The 19,037-nt window shown below is 36.5% G+C and overlaps 2 protein-coding genes across 31 annotated transcripts; one reads left to right on the forward strand and one right to left on the reverse strand.

The window, feature by feature from the left end:
- Positions 1-252: 252 nt before the first annotated feature.
- cfap298 (cilia and flagella associated protein 298) lies at positions 253-10,026 on the forward strand. 22 transcript variants are annotated; one of them, XR_015500540.1, is made up of 10 exons: positions 253-355; positions 621-780; positions 5,826-5,993; positions 6,432-6,499; positions 6,583-6,741; positions 7,052-7,183; positions 7,288-7,383; positions 7,921-8,146; positions 8,224-8,364; positions 9,886-10,026. XR_015500540.1 is itself a non-coding variant. In XM_087269764.1 (9 exons), exons 2-8 carry the CDS (start codon positions 642-644, stop codon positions 8,029-8,031), a joined length of 873 nt encoding a protein of 290 aa, XP_087125890.1. In that variant the 5' UTR covers positions 253-355; positions 621-641; the 3' UTR covers positions 8,032-8,043; positions 8,224-8,535.
- eva1c (eva-1 homolog C (C. elegans)) lies at positions 8,442-18,738 on the reverse strand. 9 transcript variants are annotated; one of them, XM_087271118.1, is made up of 9 exons: positions 18,609-18,738; positions 18,181-18,490; positions 16,612-16,692; positions 14,944-15,067; positions 14,706-14,855; positions 12,937-13,054; positions 12,422-12,499; positions 12,249-12,332; positions 8,442-10,211 (listed from the first exon to the last, which is right to left on the reverse strand). In XM_087271118.1, the coding sequence occupies exons 5-9, from the start codon at positions 14,763-14,765 to the stop codon at positions 9,784-9,786; spliced, it is 768 nt and encodes a 255-aa protein (XP_087127244.1). In that variant the 5' UTR covers positions 14,766-14,855; positions 14,944-15,067; positions 16,612-16,692; positions 18,181-18,490; positions 18,609-18,738; the 3' UTR covers positions 8,442-9,783. The 9 variants fall into 9 exon arrangements, 8 of the variants coding, with proteins under 8 accessions (XP_087127244.1, XP_087127239.1, XP_087127243.1 ...); XM_087271113.1 differs by having other exon boundaries at positions 12,911-13,054; XM_087271117.1 differs by having other exon boundaries at positions 16,612-16,795.
- Positions 18,739-19,037: the final 299 nt, after the last annotated feature.

The raw sequence follows: 19,037 nt of genomic DNA on the forward strand, positions 1-19,037 counted from the left end.
TTAATTAAGTTCTTACTTAAAACAAGCAAAATTGTTTTTCCTTTTGGCATAAGATTATTTTTCTTACCCCATGGGCAGATTATTTAGCTTGTTTTAAGGAAAAACTGACGTAATTTTAGCTTATTATTTCTTAAAACAAGACAATATGTTTTGCTTGTCTAGAAAATTCTTCTTGATTTAATAATTTTTAGATATTTGGATTAGAAACGAGACACAAAAATATAAATAAGTAAAGCATTTTTGCAGTGCAGAAGGAAGGCTTTTATTTTGAATGCACCAACGACGGTACTTCCTGTGGACAAACTACACTCTGCTGCTGCTTTAAACACGTTCTTGTTGATGCACTAAATGAAAAGTAAGTATTGTTTGTATAACTAGACAGTATAAAATATTTTACGGTAGTTATCGAAATTATTGCCTGTATTATTAGTGTCACTCAAACACACGTTGTCTGTTACGTGCTCGCTCAGCATGCTAGAATATTCTTGAACACGATATTGTGGGTGCCATGACAACAAGCTCAAACACAGCGAGGAGCGAGTTGGCGACATAGAACACTTCCCCGTTGTCAGGTTTTACTTTCTGTTAAAGTCTCATATTTGTATAACACGCGCACACAGGACCGAATCCGCTAGTGAGAGATGGTTCAGCTGCACGTCAAACGGGGAGACGAGAGCCAGTTTCTCTTCAACACGACGGTGGATGTGCAGATTGAGACGCTGACCCAGCAGATCTGCGAGATCTACAATGCAAGACTGAAAGTGGACAGAATCTGCTCTGGTATGACTGATCTTTACGTGTTATGTATTTTAATAGTGTTAAACGGTATAAATGCATCTTTTGTTTTGGTTTAACAGTTGTGTTAGGTAAAATTTAACTAGCGTTATTACACTGTAAATCAAAACAGTCAACTTTATCGAATGAAATGAGTGTAAATAACTCAACATTTACTGAAAGTTAATTCTACTCATTTGAAAAGAGTAAGTCCACAGTACTCTTATAGATTAGTTTAACTCAAATGGTTTGAGTTGCCTTAACCTATTGGGTTTTACATTACTCAGTTGGTTTGAGTCCTGTTTACTGTGCTCAAATTGTTTTATTTACTCAATAAATTAAGTTCACAGTACTCATTGGGATTCGTTTTTGAACTTAAATGATTTTTTGCAATCGGTTTCCTCAAACGGTTTGAGTTACCTTAACTTTTTAGGTTTTACAGTGTAGTAAAAGTCAAGTATTGAGTGTATTAGGTTGCGTTCGTTTACCCAAAACTGAAAATTCTGTCATCATTTACTCACCCTTCATTTGTTCCAAACCTGTTTGTCTTTCTCTTTTCTGTTGAACAAAAATATATTTTGAAGAAAACTGGAAACCTGTACCTATTAATTTCCATTCATTCATTCACTTTCTTGTCGGCTTAGTCCCTTTATTAATCCGGGGTCGCCAGAGCGGATTGACTTATTCAGCAGTTTTTACACAGCAGATGCCCTTCCTGCCGCAACCCATCTCTGGGAAACATCCACACACATACACTCATCCACTATGGACAATTTAGCGTACCCAATTCACCTGTACCGCATGTCTTTGGACTGTGGGGGAAAACGGAGCATCCGGAGTAAACCCACGCGAATGCAGGGAGAAGATGCAAACTCAACACAGAAATACCAACTGAGCCGAGGTTCAAACCAGCGACCTTCTTGCTGTGTGGCGACAGCACTACCTACTGCGCCACTGCATCTCCCCATTAATTTCCACAGTAATGTTAAATGTTTTCTTTCTATGGAAGTCAATGGCTTCAATATATCTTTAGTGTTTAGCAGAATAAAGAAACTCGTAATCTTTTATTTCGTTAAGACAAATACAGTGCTTCTGATTTGTAATTGTACTCTTAAAGCAGAGGTGTCCAAACTCAGCATGGATGTTTCTACAAAAAAAGCCTACTAAGAGCTTAATTAGCTAGCCCAGTTGTGTCTGATTAGGGTTGGGACTAAACTTTGCAGGACACCAGCCCTCCAGGTAGGGCTGCACGATATATCGGTTCAGCATCGAAATCGCGATGTGCGCATCCGCGATAGTCACATCGCAGGAGGGTGCGATGCAAAAAAAAAAAAAAAAATTTATATATATATTATGGGTGGAGCCGAACCGGAATACGGTATTCGGAAAAGCAGGAATAGCGTGTTTTTACGAATACTTATTTCAAACAATACTTGATAAATTATTTGTATTTGGGAACAAGAAAAACATTATATCAAAAAGCTGCGTTTCCTCATGAGACCGCACTGCATGCCCGCGTGAGTGAGTGAGTGAGTGAGTGAGTGAGTGAGTGAGACGTTCAGGAGTCGGTGGGCGGGGTGGGGCCGGGGTAAGGAGACTGAGCAGGCTGCTTCTCTATACAGCAACAGAGAAGGCTTGGCAGAGCGAAAAATACTTTTCTGCATTACTATTTTTGTTTATTTTATCATACTAAAATAACACGTGACAGAAGTTCACTCAAAAGTGAAAGTTCTTTCTGTTATTAATTACTAACACTCCCGTCATTCCTACTACTTTCAGAACATAAATTTTGATATTTTACCATATGAAAATGCAATGCAGTTATGAAAATTGAGAAATTAAAGCAATAGTGCAGAGATCTGGTCCCCGCGTCAGGTCAGGGTGCACCTGTAACCTTAAAAACGCAGACGCGGCGGAGGCGCACTAAACTCACACGGGAAAGAACTGGGCATTCAATTCATGTTTTAGTGAAATAATTATTTAAATACAGCTCTTTTAATCTCTAAAGGGGAAAAAAGCAAAAGAAATTTGTCGTTAATTTTAGCAAAGACGCCTGTCATTTTCACATTCGTTTTTCAGTTAGGGATTTGGTCTATTAGAGTAACCTAATAAAATTGTTTTGTTGGACACTGTAGTCTACACAATAATCGATATTATAATTTATTATATACATTAGCTATTAAAACTAAACTATACAATTGATAAAACAAAACCCTTTTTAATGTTTGCTTTCATTTTGACACCGCTAACAGTTGTAATAAGAAACATCACATTATGCAGAAGCATGCAGTCTCAAGTTAAAAACACCTTTTGAGTTTAAAGATGATCAGCCTGCCAAGTCAGGTTTACAGTGTCATAAATGAAATGGGTAGCATGAGTAAAGGGGATTTGCCCAGCACACAACCTCATGCGCTGCAGGTAGGCTGAATGATAATCTTTAAAAATATATAGGCTATGCAATACAAAACTTTAAACATTTATTTATTTTTAATGAAAAGAAAAGAAATCAGGAGAGTAAAATATAATTTAAACCACTGGTCTGGCGCTGATACTTTGTATCCAGAAGAAGGGGAAAAAAGCAGATGAAAACCTGTCTGGGGAGACGGCGATATCAGTTCTTCAGCAAAGATCACGACATCATTGTGATGCGTTTATCATACAACGCAGTTCGTGTTTATAATCATTAATATTAACTAGTATTAATTCTCTCTCTAGACTTAGTTTTAGGGCTTGTTCTTGTTGGCGCAATATAGCCTCGGCTTATTGCACGTACGAATCCGATTGTGAAGAATGATTAAGCGCTTGCATTTTTATTGCATCCTTTTCGCAAGTTATTCATTTGTTTTGTTTTTTAAGTGGTGCGAACATTATTTACTGGCAAATGTTCCTCGATCTCGTACATCAACAAATAATGTAGCCTACTTAAGTTAATTTACCTTTTATGTAAAAATTAAGGAATAGCCGAATTTAATATTAATAAATAAAACATCCGTATAAACGTACATGTTTATTTTTGAACTTTCGTTAATAAAACAACACTAAACTGTTTATAAATATTGTAGTTAAATATTACATTACTTTAACTGCTTGAAACCGTATAATAATATAAATTAAACGTTACATTTTTAAGAACTTAACAAAAATTCTAAATGGCACTTTAATCAGTGTAATAATAATATAAATATTAATAATTATACGTAAAAAGAAAATATTAACCTAGTAATAATATAAGTCAGATGTTTAAAAAAACAGCGTAGTTTCTCTCCACCTTTTGTAGTCATATTTTTAATTATTTGCCAGAAAAACTAACATGTTGACTTTGTCCGGTTTAAGTGAAGAATGGGGTTATAATGTTTCCAGCAATACACTGTCAGACGGTGTGCTTGTAGCGAAAATGCACAGACAGGCTACTTTTTCACAACCATGCGAGAGAGGGCTTCTCCTGTTCCGCCGCCCGCATTTCTCGCAACGCAGGTTTCTCTACTCTGCGGAGCGGCGCGTTCTAGTTACCAAATAGCTTATGCTCAATTTCTCGTCAATGTCTTCCATTTATCACTTTCTCTTTTGTATCTGGCCATTTTTGCAAATGCCTCTGCCATGCCTGGCTGAGCTGGGCTTTTGCGTTTAGAAGACAGGAGTTGATTAAGCCTACATGGCTTTTTTTCCCTCGCCGTCAATCGCCACTAGCTTGCATGGTTCGGGACCCGTGGATCTGCGTATCGATGGATTTGCTCCTCGGTGTTTGGACTCTCAGCAGTGAATATTAAAACACACTTTACTTAAAACCCCCAAACAAAAAGCTTAATCCAAATTGATTCGTTCACCTTTCTAGTTCGGCACGAATCCAAAATGTTCCCAGATGTAAGAGTTCGTTTTCTAACAAGATTCATGGTTGAACTTGAACTTGCTGAATCGCGCCTAATGTTATATTCTAACAGATATGTAATACTTGGCAACATAACAGTAATTTGTGTTTTAAAGTGCGTGACGTCACGTACTACGGCCGGTGGCAATGGACAACCGAGGTGGCAATGACCACCGCGGTGACGCGGTTGTCATGGTGACCGTCACAGCCCTAGTTTTAAGTAAATATATATATATATATATATATATATATATATATATATATATATATATATATATATATATATATATATATATATAAAATATCGCAATATATATCGCAGAGGAAAAAAATATCGCAATGTCAATTTTTTCCAATATCGTGCAGCCCTACCTCCAGGGTTTAGACACCCCAGATGAACTCTGCATTTGTGGAGCTTGCATACAATTATTACTATGGTCACTGTGTTGGAATTAACCTTCAATAAATGTAACCTTCTCAAAATGTAAATGAGGTGTTATTTTTTTTTTTTTTTAGGTTTTCTTTTTTGTTAATCCACAATATTCAAGTCAGTGAATCTATCAATCCATTTTTAACTGTCCAAATGGTATGTTCTGAGTTTCATGAGTTTCATTTATATGTATATGTCTGAACTCAAAGGGGTGATGGTTAAGAGGTGAAATATTATAGAATAATAAATATGTTCGTTACTAAATCTTAAAAGGGACAGTTCACCCAGAAGTGAAAATCTACTCATGAATTACTCAACTTTAAGGGGTTCCACTTTTTTATTTAATTTATTTTATTTACTACTGTTTAAATACAAAAGAAGATATTTTGAAGCAAACTGGAAACCTGTAACCACTACATAAAGAAATGACATCAAAGAAATGCATAAAGGTCTGGAATCGCTTGAGGAACAGTTCACCCAGAAATAAAAAAGTACTCGTGATTTACTCCTCTTCAAGTGGTATCACTTTGTTTATCTCTATTGAACACAAAAAAAAATATTTTGACATCCATAGTAGAAATAAAAGCACTATCGACATCAACGGCTACCGGTTTTCTACATTTTTCATAAAGTCTTGTTTTGTAGTCATATGGATAAATAAACTTAAATTGGGATCAAGGGTGAGTTAATGGTGATAGTTCACCCAAAACGTCTCTTTAAGTTCATCCATGCTACTTTTCATTCGTTTACCCATAGAAATCCCAGAGCTGGCAGATCATGGTATCTCTCTACCACCAAATATGCAAGGCCTGACCGATGATCAGATTGTGGAGCTCAAACTGAAGGATGAATGGGAAGAGCGGTGCATTCCCAGCGGCGGTGCCGAGTTTAAAAAGGATGAGATCGGACGTCGAAACGGACACGGTATTAATCTGTCACATTTATCTGTTTATTACTATACATTTTCTTATATATGTGTATAATTTATGACACCTTAAATGACCCAAGAATTACAAAAAATTCTTGATTTAAAAATATTTAAATCAATGATTGTTTCAGAAATGTTCAGCAATTAAATATATTTTAAACATTGGTTACAATAATGTATTAAAAGAAAAGTTTTTTTTTTTTAGTTTTTGAAAAAAAAATAAAATAAAATGTAGAAAATTTAAATAAATAAATATAATAAATAACATTTTAAATACAAAAACGTCATTGTAAAGGGTCTTAATGCATAAGCAATGTAATGTTGCTTCATTTTTTATATATTTCTTTAGACGAAACTAACCCGACTGTGTTATAAGAGTAGATGATTTAATTTGAATTTCCACATTAATTGCTAAACTCTGCCTTTCCATATAGCCCCAAACGAGAAGATGAAAGATGTTTTGCGAAGAACAATGGAGGAAGCCAAGGCTTTAATTTCAAAAGTATGACGTTTTTAACATAGAGTAAATCTAACTCTTAATATATTGTTATATATTTATAAATGTTTTTTTTTTTCTCTGTCCAGAAACAACTTCAAGCAAATGTCTGTGTCACCATGGAAATGGTGAAAGAAGCTCTGGACCAGCTGAGAGGAGCTGTGATGATAGTTTACCCAATGGGACTTCCTCCACATGATCCAATAAGAATGGAGATTGAAAATCAGGAAGATCTCACTGGAACACAGGTATCAGAGATCCTCCTTAACAGAATAAAACTCCCCATTGTGTTCTGAACTGTTTGACTTGGACATAGATTGGATGTTAGGGCTTGGTTTCCAACATTTGTTAAAGTATCTTCTTTCATGAGAGAAGAAAGTCAGTCATACAGGTCTTGAATTTACATGCAAGTATGTAAACAATGGCGAAAAATAATTTTTGGATGACTTATGCTTTTAAGTAACTATGTGTATGTACTGTGGACCAAACTTCGTGTTCTTTATTTGTTTGATGAGCATAACACAGGCTATAAATACTGATGAACGCTCTCCATTGCAGGCCTCATTACAGGTGATCACCAATGAAGAGGCTCAGCTGTGGTGGGCATCTAAAGAACTGCACAGGGGCAAAAAGCTGCAGGATTATATTGGGAAAAACGAGAAAACCAAAATTATTGTGAAAATTCAAAAAGTGTGTGTTCAGTATGAGTTTTACTTGTCTGCAAACATGATGTTGCGTTGATGTTTGAGATGCAATTTAAAAACTGATCACCTTTGTTTGCGGGTTCATGTTAGCGGGGCCAGGGCGCACCTGCCAGAGAACCAGTAGTGAGTGAAGATGAGCAAAAGCAGATGATGCTGCACTATTACAAGAGACAGGAAGAACTGAAAGTGAGTGCTTGAACTTTATTATTTAATATTATTATTATTATTTTATTTAATATGCTGTTTACAGTGTGTAAATAAAGTGTTTTTGCTCAATTGTATTTGATGCAAACTCCAGATATTATCAATATATTTACTAGCTATGGAAAAAAATGTATAAGACCACTCGATAATTCTGTTTCTTTTGATTTATTGCATTTTTAGGTGTGATTTTTTTTTTTAAGTCAAATGTGATCCAAATCTCAAATGAAAATATTGTAATTTCGAGCGTTTTTCCCCTAAATGTTTCATTTTTTTGTGATTTGAAAATCAGGTTTATTGCAATAAATATTGATTTTTTTTTCAACTCTCATTTTATAAGACTTCAAATTTGGTAGTTTACAGAAAGGAAAACAAGAATTAAGTTAAAATGCTTAAATGCCATTTTAAATGCTCTCTTAACTTTTTACACAGCTGCATGTTACCTTTATTATGAGAGATATATTTAATTGTAGATTACTTCATTATATGGAGCTGTCATTGTTTATTTTTTCTTGTTCACAGAAGCTAGAAGAAGCAGATGATGACACACATCTTCAGTCGGAGTGGTCGGACAGACAGGCCCTAAAGAGGCAATTTCAAGGACTTACAAATATCAAATGGGGCCCAAGATAGATAAAAAGACAAGTAAACAACCGGACTACAGTTACTTTCCATCGGGCACATCAGTTACTTTAGATTCTCCTGCTTTTGTTTTTATGCAATTTGGTGCCTTTGTTACATATGAAAGGTATTTATGTGACTGTATGCAGATGAATGTTTGCAGAGTGCGAGACACCAGTTTTCTCTGTTCTGATTCATTGGTAGGATGCAACACCTTTCCTCTCTTTGTCTGTGCCTCTGGCAGTTACTCAATTGAAACTTGATGCCGTTTAAAGACAGGATGTTGCTCTCAGGATCGCTGTGGCACATTTGAAGAGCACCGAGAAGGAGTCACAGAACATTTGTGTATCCTCAAGGCAAAAAAAGCTTAAAGTATTGAGAGTTATGGTTTCACTGGAAAGAGAGGAAAGTTGAGGGTGAAGTTATGTATTAGAGAAACATTGTTTTATTTTATGAGTTTATGACATTTAAATATAATTCATTTTTAATTAAAATATTTTACCATCTTTTTAAAAACTAAGGCTTTTTTATTCATTCATTGTTTAATAAAATAAATAATTTATGAATTACTGTTCTGTTTACATGGCTTGTACAGTGTAACACAACAGCAATATATTAGCTTAATAGGATGATTTAAGTCACTAACTTTCTTAATTCAGACATAAAATAACATCAGTTAACAATAGCATTGTCATATTAAATTTTAAAGTAAGGCATCTGACAGAGTCTTTAAAGGTGATATGTGCAGTTTAAGTTAGAATACTTATTTCATGGCTTAAAATTGGTATATAAGCTGACTAGTGTATTTGAACTACTTGACATAAGCAACATAAGTGCAATGGTCTGGTTCCAGAAATTAAACTCCATTATTTTTTTCCATTTGGAAACTTACATTTAAAAATAACTGCTAACGTTTTTAAAGGGGTAGTTCACTCAAAAACGAAAATCCTGTCATTATTTACTCACCCTTCACTTGTTCAAACTTATTTGAGTTTCTTTTTTTCTGTAAACACAAATAAAAATGCTGGTTTCTCTTAATTTGTTTCCTACTTTGGAAGTCAATGGGTGCCAGCTACCAACATTTTTCAAAATATCTTCTTTAGTGTTCAACAGAAGAAAGAAACCCAAGGTTTAAACCCACAACAATAAATAAGTTTGTTTTCATTTTTTGGATGAGCTATCCCTTTAAAGACAGACCTGTCATGAGCACAGAGGTCCTTTGAGGTCATACATGTGATTGCTAAATGCATCTTTTCACGTTAATTCAACTTATTTTTAAAACAATTGTGCATCATAATGGAATTTGTGCATAACTAGATTAACAATAAATTCCAGAACATTATTTAAATTTAAATTGAGAGATGCTTTCTAAAGATAAAACTACCTTAAAAGGTTTTGTGTTTCTTTGTTGCTTTCAGATCAACTGTGTAATTCACAATGCTTCATAAAATTTAGGCTTTTCCCTCATTAAAGTCATCAAGTAAACATTCCTTCATCTTTTTGTCTGATTTTCATACACTTATTTTTCTTTGCTTCATAGCTGGTTAGTTTGGTTAATTTCTTATTATTACACTTTAACAAATAAATAAAAACTATTTTAAAAATCCTATGGGAGAAATATTTCTGGAACCAGCAGTAATGTTAATTAGGAAACCTGTTTGAAGACCTATTTGTTTTGTTCTGCTTGAAGTTTCACACATCACCTTTAATTTAGTGTTTTGGTAACATAAAACATTCCCAAAATTTCACTCAGTTTGGTTGAAATTACAGCAATTGTACGTTTTGTGTAACAGTTGGCATGTTTGAGTGCAGGATGCATGTGTTTCCATTGAGGTATGCGTTCATCCTGATCTCCTGAATCACTAGCTCTCGCCGCTCAATCCTCTCCATCAGATCAGCTGCCTCTGTGGTGTACGTCACGTCTTCCCAGCAGTACACCTTCCTGCCGATCTCTGACAGGTTAGAGCTGTCCATCAGTGACCCTTTATCATCTTCATCATCATCCTCCTCCTCACTGTTGTCCTGGTTCATTGGCTCTTCCTCTTCCAGGTTAGTTCTACTCTTCTTTCTGAAAGCTCTAGGTGTATTTAGATGTCTACTGCATGTCAGTTGTGTTGAAACGGCTATTAGAACTATCAGAAGGCCCACGCAAACACTTGACGTAAAGAGTAGTCCTGCCATCTCTGGATGCTCTAAGAGAAAGAGTGAAGATGAGTAAGTTAGATAAAAATACAAACTGAGCCTTAAAGCGATATTTTGAAAAATTAGAAACTAAAAATTCTGTCAATGTACACACCTTACACTTGTTTCAAATCTTAATTGAGTTTCTTCTTCTTTTGGTGAACGCAAAAGAAGATATTCTGAAAAATGTTGTAAACCCAGCGGGCACCTTGATGTCAAAATGACATGTCAAAAGTGCAAACTGATCCCGAGGATTCTAGCTGAGAGACATAGTCTCTTCAGCGTGTCCTGGGTCTTCCCCGAGGCCTCATCCAGGTGGGACATGCCTGGAATACCTTCCTAGGAAGGCGTCCAGGAGGCATCTGAAACAGATGCCCGCGCCACCTCAGCTGACTTCTCTCTATGTGGAGGAGCAGCAGCTCTACTCTGAGCTCCTCCCGGGTGTCAGAGCTCCTCACCCTATCCATAAGAGTGCGCCCTGCCACCCGTCGAAGGAAACTCATTTCGGCCGCTTGTATCCGAGATCTTGTCCTTTCGGTCATGACCCAAAGCTCATGACCATATGTGAGAGTAGGAACGTAGATTGACTGGTAAATTAAAAGCTTTGCCTTTTGGCTCAGCTCCTACTTCACCACAACGGACTGGTACATCGACCGCATTACTGCTGTCGCTGCACCAATACGCCTGTCAATCTCACGTTCCGTCCTTCCCTCACTCGTGAACAAAACCCTGAGATACTTAAACTCCTCCACCTGGGGTAAGGACTTTCCTCCAACCTGGAGATTGCAAACCACCCTTTTCCAGTGAAGCACCATGGCTTCAGACTTGGAGGTGCTGATTCTCATCCCAGCCGCGTCACACTCGGGAGCAAACTGCCCCAGTGCATGCTGAAGGTCCATGTCTGATGAAGCCAACAGAACAACATCTGTCTGCGAATAACAGATGAAATCTTGTGGTCCCCGAACCGGACCCCCTCCAGCCCAAGGCTACGCCTTGAAATTCCGTCCATAAAAATTATGTATAGAATTGGTGACAAGGGGCAGCCCTGCCGGAGTCCAACATGCACTGGAAACAAATCTGACTTATTGCCAGCAATGTCAACCAGACTCCTACTCTGTTCATACCGGGACGAGACGGCCCTCAACAGATCGCCTCTGACCCCATACTCCCCGAGCACCCTCAACAGAATGCCACGAGACAACCAAAATAACAACACAAAAAGTTTTTTTTTTTATTCCAAATGAAATGAGATGACAAACTTACACTGGATTTTGTATCCCTACAATGCATGTTAAGCTTGTCAAAACGACAAAATATTGACATTTACACTCAATGGCCACTTTATTAGGTACACCTGTTCAACTGATTGTTAACGCAAATTTCTAACCAACCAATCACAGGGCAGCAACTTATTGCATTTAAGCCTGTAAACATGGTCGAGACGATCTGCTGCAGTTCAAACCGAGCATCAGAATGGAGAAAGAAGATTTAAGTGACTTTGAATGTGACATGGTTGTTGGTGCCAGAAGGGCTGGTCAGAGTATTTCAGAAACTGCTAATCTACTGGGATTTTCATGCACAACCATCTCTAGGGTTTACAAAGAATGGTCCAAAAAAGAGCAGATATCCTGTGAGTGGCAGTTCTGTGGGCGCAAATGCCTTGTTGATGCCAGAGGTCAAAGGAGAATGGCCTGCATCTTTGAACGAACATGTTCAACCTTGAGACGGATGGGCTACAGCAGCAGAAGACCCTACCGGGTGCCTCTCCTAATATTAGATGTCAATTTTATGTCATTTTGACATCAAGGTAGTCAATTGCCAACAAACCAATTTGCATTTTTGACAGGTTTTTTTTATGTTGTTTTGACATTAAGATGGGAGCCAGTAGCCATTAACTTCCATAGTAATTTTTCATTTAGTCTATTATGGATGTCAATGGCTACTAGTTTCTGACATTCTTCAAAATATCTTCTTTTGTGGTCAACTTGAGGTAAATGGGAAATACATTTTCACTTTTGGATGAACATAAGTTTAAGACATCGGTTTACCTGTGATGTAGCCAAATGCCATTAAAGCATTGCTCAAAATAATCCCGCCCTCTGGAAACTTTGAGCTTCTGATAACTGGACGTTCTGCATATAAAGAAGAAGATAATTTAGTAAGTTATATACCTCAATTGCACAGATTTTACTTAATGTGCTGTCATCTTTGTCACTTTCACCTTCTTTGGTGCTTTGGCTAGGCATTGAGGTAGTCAGGAAACTGCTGGGATCAGCCTCCTTGAGTAAACTTTGTGGAACTGAAACAGGACAAACAGTTAACAGAATCTCCCTGGATCTTTCAGTGCGAAGCTGATGAGTAATCTTTATTTTTCCTGTTAACTGATTCTGCTTTCCAATCAGTAACAAAAGATTGCCATTCAAAGCAATCACAGGAAGTTTTACAGGAAGCCCCGAGGTCTAAAAATGCCAGGCTCATTCCCTAGTTTTATTCCCAAACATGTTTTGACTTCATTGTAATTTATGAGACAGGAAAAAATACACGGGTAAATCAACAATCTGAGATTGCTAGTCTTTTCCTACACTTTCAGTCAATGGGAAACTGATATAAGATTTGCCATGATGTGAAGATTGCATGTTGTGTAGTGACCTAGTTCAACACATTCTGAAAAGTTTTACTTGAGGAAGATTTTAATGCATATACTGCATACCGCATGCATAGAGGATGGTGATATACTTTTTTGTTCCAGGAGGGCAGGGGTCTTTGAAATGTTTCTGATCCACTGTAAACAAACACCTCTGTTTGCCATAGCAGATGTTGGACACCACATCCACAGCTCCATGATAAAGACATTCTGTCAAATAAATAAAATCAAAATTATTATTTTATCACCGACTACTAAAGCACAAAAATACACAACATGGCTTTTGAATCATTGCAGAAATCAATCCTGGCTTATTTATTAGGTAGACCTTGCTAGTACTGGGTTGAACTGACTTCTGGGTTTAACAATTTTGTTAAATAGAATTTTTGATCAGATAGAAACGGTATCTATATACACACATTCCAGTTTTAAACATACATCACACGATTCACACGAGTAGATGGAAACGGAGATACTGTCTTGTTCAAGAAAGCAGTTTGATGTGATTTGAGCTTTGCAACATTGTACTTTATTCTGCTGGAAGTACAATTCATCTATAGCTTTCGTCATGAGCCTTGGCTGTGTTCAAAATGGCATAAATGTTGTCAGTGCACAACGAAGGGAGCAAATTTATCAATATGAAGATCACTAAAACTGAACTGTAAATAATACTTTGAAAGCAAATCACGCCTAAGAGTTATGACTTCAATGTTTCCTTTCTAATCACTCTTAAGTTTAAATGTTAGAATGTTCTAAATGAATAGGGCATAGGGGGAATAACTGGAAATAGAACACAGCAAGGTACTATGCTACTAATTACAGCTCTAGAGGTGTAGTTGCAGGCGTACAAGTTTGTGATGCAGTTTACGAATGTTCATTGGAATAAAGAATTTGGGAACGGCAAATCAACTATGTTTGTAGCAATGGAACTTGCAACCTTAGTTGACTAATGATGGTTTTCAGAAACACACCCCAGGTCATTATCTTTTGATATCGCTGGATACTACTTTGTAAGACAACTTTCTTTAAATCCTAGAGTTTTCAAAAAAAACTAGATCCAATAACCATGCCAGGTTTAAAGTCATATAAATCGCCTCTCTGATTTGAACTTCACCAGGGGTCTCATTTATAAAACTCGGTGTAGAAACCTTTCTAAAAGTAAACAAACACTAGAATCGTTTGAATTTATTTATCAATAATTGATGATTTAATATACAACGGTTTAAAGTGGCGTAATTAAGGTAATATTTAGGTTAAGTATGTGAAAGAAATATCCATGTAGTCACTCTCCACATATTCAGTTTTGTAACTGTGTCTTATCTTATTGTAAGTTGTCCCTGTACTAGGCGCCTTGACGTTGCGCCTTGACATTTTTGAGCACTGGATAAAATTGTTCTGCTTAACTGAGCTGAATATTTGCACGTATTCACAGCCCATGTAATACTGAGTATGATGTACAAAAGCTGGGAATACCCCAGTCTTCTTCAGAAGAGAGCAATAAACTGTTGAATTCACATCTTAGTTTTTGTTGCCTTCCTGAAGCTCCAGCTTACTGAGGAAACACACAGAAGGTCTGCAATTCATCCCAATTTATCCCAACAACTTCTTGGAGTTTACTTACATCTGTGTACATTCTCACATCAAGTTCGTTTAGCATGGGAAGTGGTGTACACACTTTCCACCCCCATTTTGTGTGTATGCCACATTTCAAAATGAGACATCTTGACCACATCTACATGCCTAAATACACTAAGAGCTGCTGCCTTGTGATTGGCTGATCAGAAAGGTGTGATGTACCGGATAAAGTGGCCAGTAGGTGTATATTACTCAATATAAATCTTACATGACGCCAAAAACATACCATACGGAGGTTTTTGTTCCTCAGATGAACACAAGTCTTCCTCCTCCAACAGTCTGCCATAAACAGCAGAGTAGATATTCAGCACTTTTGGATACTTGCAGTGCAGCAGAAGTCGATCTCCCTCGCATGTTACTTTCCTCTTGTGCTCAGCTGTAAAACAAATATTATTTTTAATGTCGAGGAGTAAATATTTGAACAGGAAATAATCAATTGAGGCTTTAAAGGAGGAAATACTCACTAGGTTTACACCTGTATGACACATTGATGTATTTAGGGATTCCTGGACAAGGATCTTTGCCAAAGACTTGATGATTAACCAGAAACTGGCAATCTCTGTGACCTTGGCATTCAGAAAGCACTTTCTAATAAGGAGGGATAGACTGTGTGTTATAAGCAGGGAAAAGTACAGTAGCCTCCCTCGTCCTGATTCTGGATATGTGTTACTTCTGTAAGCCAGAAATGAACATGATCGGCTCCCACAGGAGTCTAGTCTTACAACAAAACCCTCTTGGGTTTGCTTTTGCTGTGGGACTACATTAAAGCTTCTAAAACAGGTTTATTAGTGCAAGCACAATTAACGAGGCTCTATGTTCATATCGTTTTTATATCAATTGCTTATATTTTTCTAAATATAAATGAAACATTAATCTATTAGTTATCTAAGCTGTTAGTTACGAGTTAATTGATTAGGGTTATTAGTAACTATACACTAAAAAATATGGGGTTATTTTTTTCTACCCAAATCTTGGGTTGAGGCATTTGGGTAATTTTTGGGGGTTATTTTCAGAGCCTTGGGTAGTTTCATTTCAGCTCTTGGGTCAAATCAACTCACAGCAGGGGCTGACTGGGATATCACATATTATGTACTAATTTGTTTAAATGCAATTAAAATAGCGTAACATAAACAGATTTCTTGCGTTTCCAGATGATTAAAATTAGATTTATGCTCATAGCAGCGCTTAGTCAGACCTTTCTGGATTTAAAAAATTCTTACTAGCACCTTTTGTACACCTGTAATCAAAGCTGCACATCCCCCACCGTACTTTAGTGATGCCGAGTCAAAGCAACACAATTGCTGGGTCATCTTTCGCAGGCATTTTTGGATCAAATTAAGCTTTTATTTAAGTAAAAATTAACCATTTATTGGGTAAAAAAAAAAAAAATCATTTATGGGGTTAAAAATAACCCAATTACTTGGGTTAATTTAACCACGGGTGTGTTCTCTCCTATATTTACCCAGCAGTAGGGTTAAAAACAACCCAATTTGGGTAGTTTTTATCCCTGTGTTTTTTAGAGAGCAATAAACTTTTCTGAATTTGATTGTATTGCAATAATGTGCACCTTTTGTAAAGCTGCTTTGAAACAATCTGCTTTGATTGTGAAAAGTGATATACAATTAAACTTGAATACAATTGAATTAAAACACAAGATCTTTCCACAGTTCCTTTGTCCTGTGGACTGATTTTAATGAAAAGGCAACTCAGAAGTTTTTTTTTGTTTTTTTGTTTGCAAAGAAAATCAAAAGGATGTGAAGTTTACACATGTTCATGTGAACGTCTTTGTACAATGTCCAAGATAAGATTAATCTTAGCGTCATCTCAGCAGCATGGCGGCACCTGGAGGTTAGTTTTTAGTATATCGCTGCTCGGGTATTCCAACTAAAACTTTTCTTTCTTTATTTGAAATAGAAATATGCATCTCTGCACTAAATCGTGTTTAGTCTTTAGTACATCATGTTGTACTAGTGCATGCAGGAGCAGTACATTTTTGTTGGCAGTCCACTTAACAGTAATAAACAATAAGAAACAATATTAAACTTGTTCAAAGTTAAACTTAACAATAAACTTAACAATAATAAACTTGTTCAAATTCTAAATGCAGAAAACTTTAGTGTTGTGCTTCTCACCTGCAGTGTTGTGGAAGCAGAACAGCTGTGGTTATGCCATTGGCATCTCATTCTTGGCTCAATCCCGACCAGGGTTTCACTCTGTCCATAAAATGCAGACTGAATAGTTATGGTGGAGTGTCGTGGACACTTGAGGATCAGCAGATCTCCATCACAGGCTTGAGCTGATTGACTTTTGATGATCCTAAACAGATAATCTAACAAAATATAACATTACATTGCTCTATTGATCTACTGGAATTCTGAAATGTGTTAGGAAATGCATTATCTATCTATCTATCTATCTATCTATCTATCTATCTATCTATCTATCTATCTATCTATCTATCTATCTATCTATCTATCTATCTATCTATCTATCTATCTATCTATCTATTCATCTATCTATCTATCTATCTATCTATCTATCTATCTATCTATCTATCTATCTATCTATCTATCTATCTATCTATCTATCTATCTATCTATCTATCTATCTATCTCTGTCTGTCTGTCTGTCTGTCTGTCTGTCTGTCTGTCTGTATATATATATATAGCTGTCTGTATGTCTGTCTATCCATCCGTCCGTCTGTCTGTCTATCTATCTATCAATATTTGTCTGTCTGTCTGTCTATATATCTATCCATCCCTCCGTCCGTCTGTCTATCTATCAATATCTGTCTGTATGTCTGTCTATCCGTCCGTCTGTCTGTCTGTCTGTCTGTCTGTCTGTCTGTCTGTCTATCAATATGTGTCTATCTATCTATCTATCTATCTATCTATCTATCTATCTATCTATCTATCTATCTATCTATCTATCTATCTATCTATCTATCTATCTATCTATCTATCTATCTATCTATCTATCTATCTATCTGTCTATCTTTCTGTCTGTCTGTCTGTATATATATATATATATATATATAGCTGTCTGTATGTCTGTCTATCCATCCGTCCGTCTGTCTGTCTGTCTGTCTGTCTGTCTATCAATATCTATCTATCTATCTATCTATCTATCTATCTATCTATCTATCTATCTATCTATCTATCTATCTATCTATCTATCTATCTATCTATCTATCTATATGTGTCTGTCTGTCTATCTGCCTGTATGTCTGTTTCTGTCTGTCTGTCTGTCTGTCTGTATCTGTGTATCTGTCTGTACGTCTGTCTATCAATATGTTAGTCTTTCTGTGTCTGTCTGTCTATGTATGTCTGTCAGGAATATTTAAAAGAAGAATGATTTGATGAGATTTTGACTTGACATATAGACATTAAAATATGGGTTGGAGTGCAGCCCTAAAATACGAATTAAATGTCAAAAATTACTTGGGTTTCTGCAATTGTCAGAATGAAGCATTTAATTAGGCTATTTAAAAAAAAACATAATACAATATAATATTACTTTTTATAACAGATCAGAGAAGTAATTTAATTTTGTATGAATACAGGCTACATAAATGACAGTGACATTTAATTTTGACAGGTTATTTGGAAAAAATTTAGACACTAATATAATATGCGTTCTCTGTATATGTAAAACTAATCTTGTACATTTATGAAACCTTCATGAATAGGTACTTGACTTACTTGAGAAATCCGAGAGTCCGTCCATTTCTTTGGTCCACAGTATGAGTACACTGTAAAGTATTTGAAGACAGAACCCAGGTGCACGGCAGCTTCTCAGGTGCTGCGCTGAGATCATAGTAACAGTCTGCAATTATTTCTGCATCAAATCCGCGTGCATTCAAGCGCGTGCTGGAGAAACGCTCGCTGTCACAAACTCCCGTGTTCCTCTCCCACCTGCGGTTACTCTCACCCGGCTAAAGTATGTCTTCATACCGCGACTCGGACATCCCAGTCCTCAAGAGCCAAAGCGAACTCCTCGGTAGCTTTTCACCTATAATTAAAATACAGTCAGAAGATTTTAGGCGGAAAGAAAACATTTGTAAGCGACGCAGTCACTGTGTTGAAGCCTGAAATGGGGAAATAGCAAGTGCGCAACAAGTCAGTGGTACCTGAAACCGGCGACTTTGCATTGTTATTCGGTTGTTGATGGCTTTGTGGTCACCGGTGAGACTTCTTATGGTACCAGGACGTGTTTTGACACCCAGAAAGTGATTTTTGAGTAGGATGAATAACAATTTTAGACGGGGCGTGGCGGTAAATGGCTCAAATAGGCAGTGGGTAGGAGTTGAGAGGCACGGGCTTGGATTTTATAACCAATCTGATCAAAGTGTGTATTTTTATATTTATTAAATAATCATTTATTGATTTAATAATTAATCAATTGAATATAGTCAACAAACCGAGTGTTTCTGAAGCAAAACTTTATTAAGTCAACAACGTATAATTTAAAATATGTAATATGTCGATATTATAGCCATGTGTTTGCTTGTCTTGTTTTGAAAGTATTGTATTACGTGTGTGTTTGTGAGTTCGGTTAG

The sequence above is a fragment of the Danio rerio genome, chromosome 10 (genome assembly GCF_052040795.2).
Source record: "Danio rerio strain M-AB ecotype USA chromosome 10, GRCz13ab, whole genome shotgun sequence".
Lineage (NCBI taxonomy): Eukaryota > Metazoa > Chordata > Actinopteri > Cypriniformes > Danionidae > Danio > Danio rerio.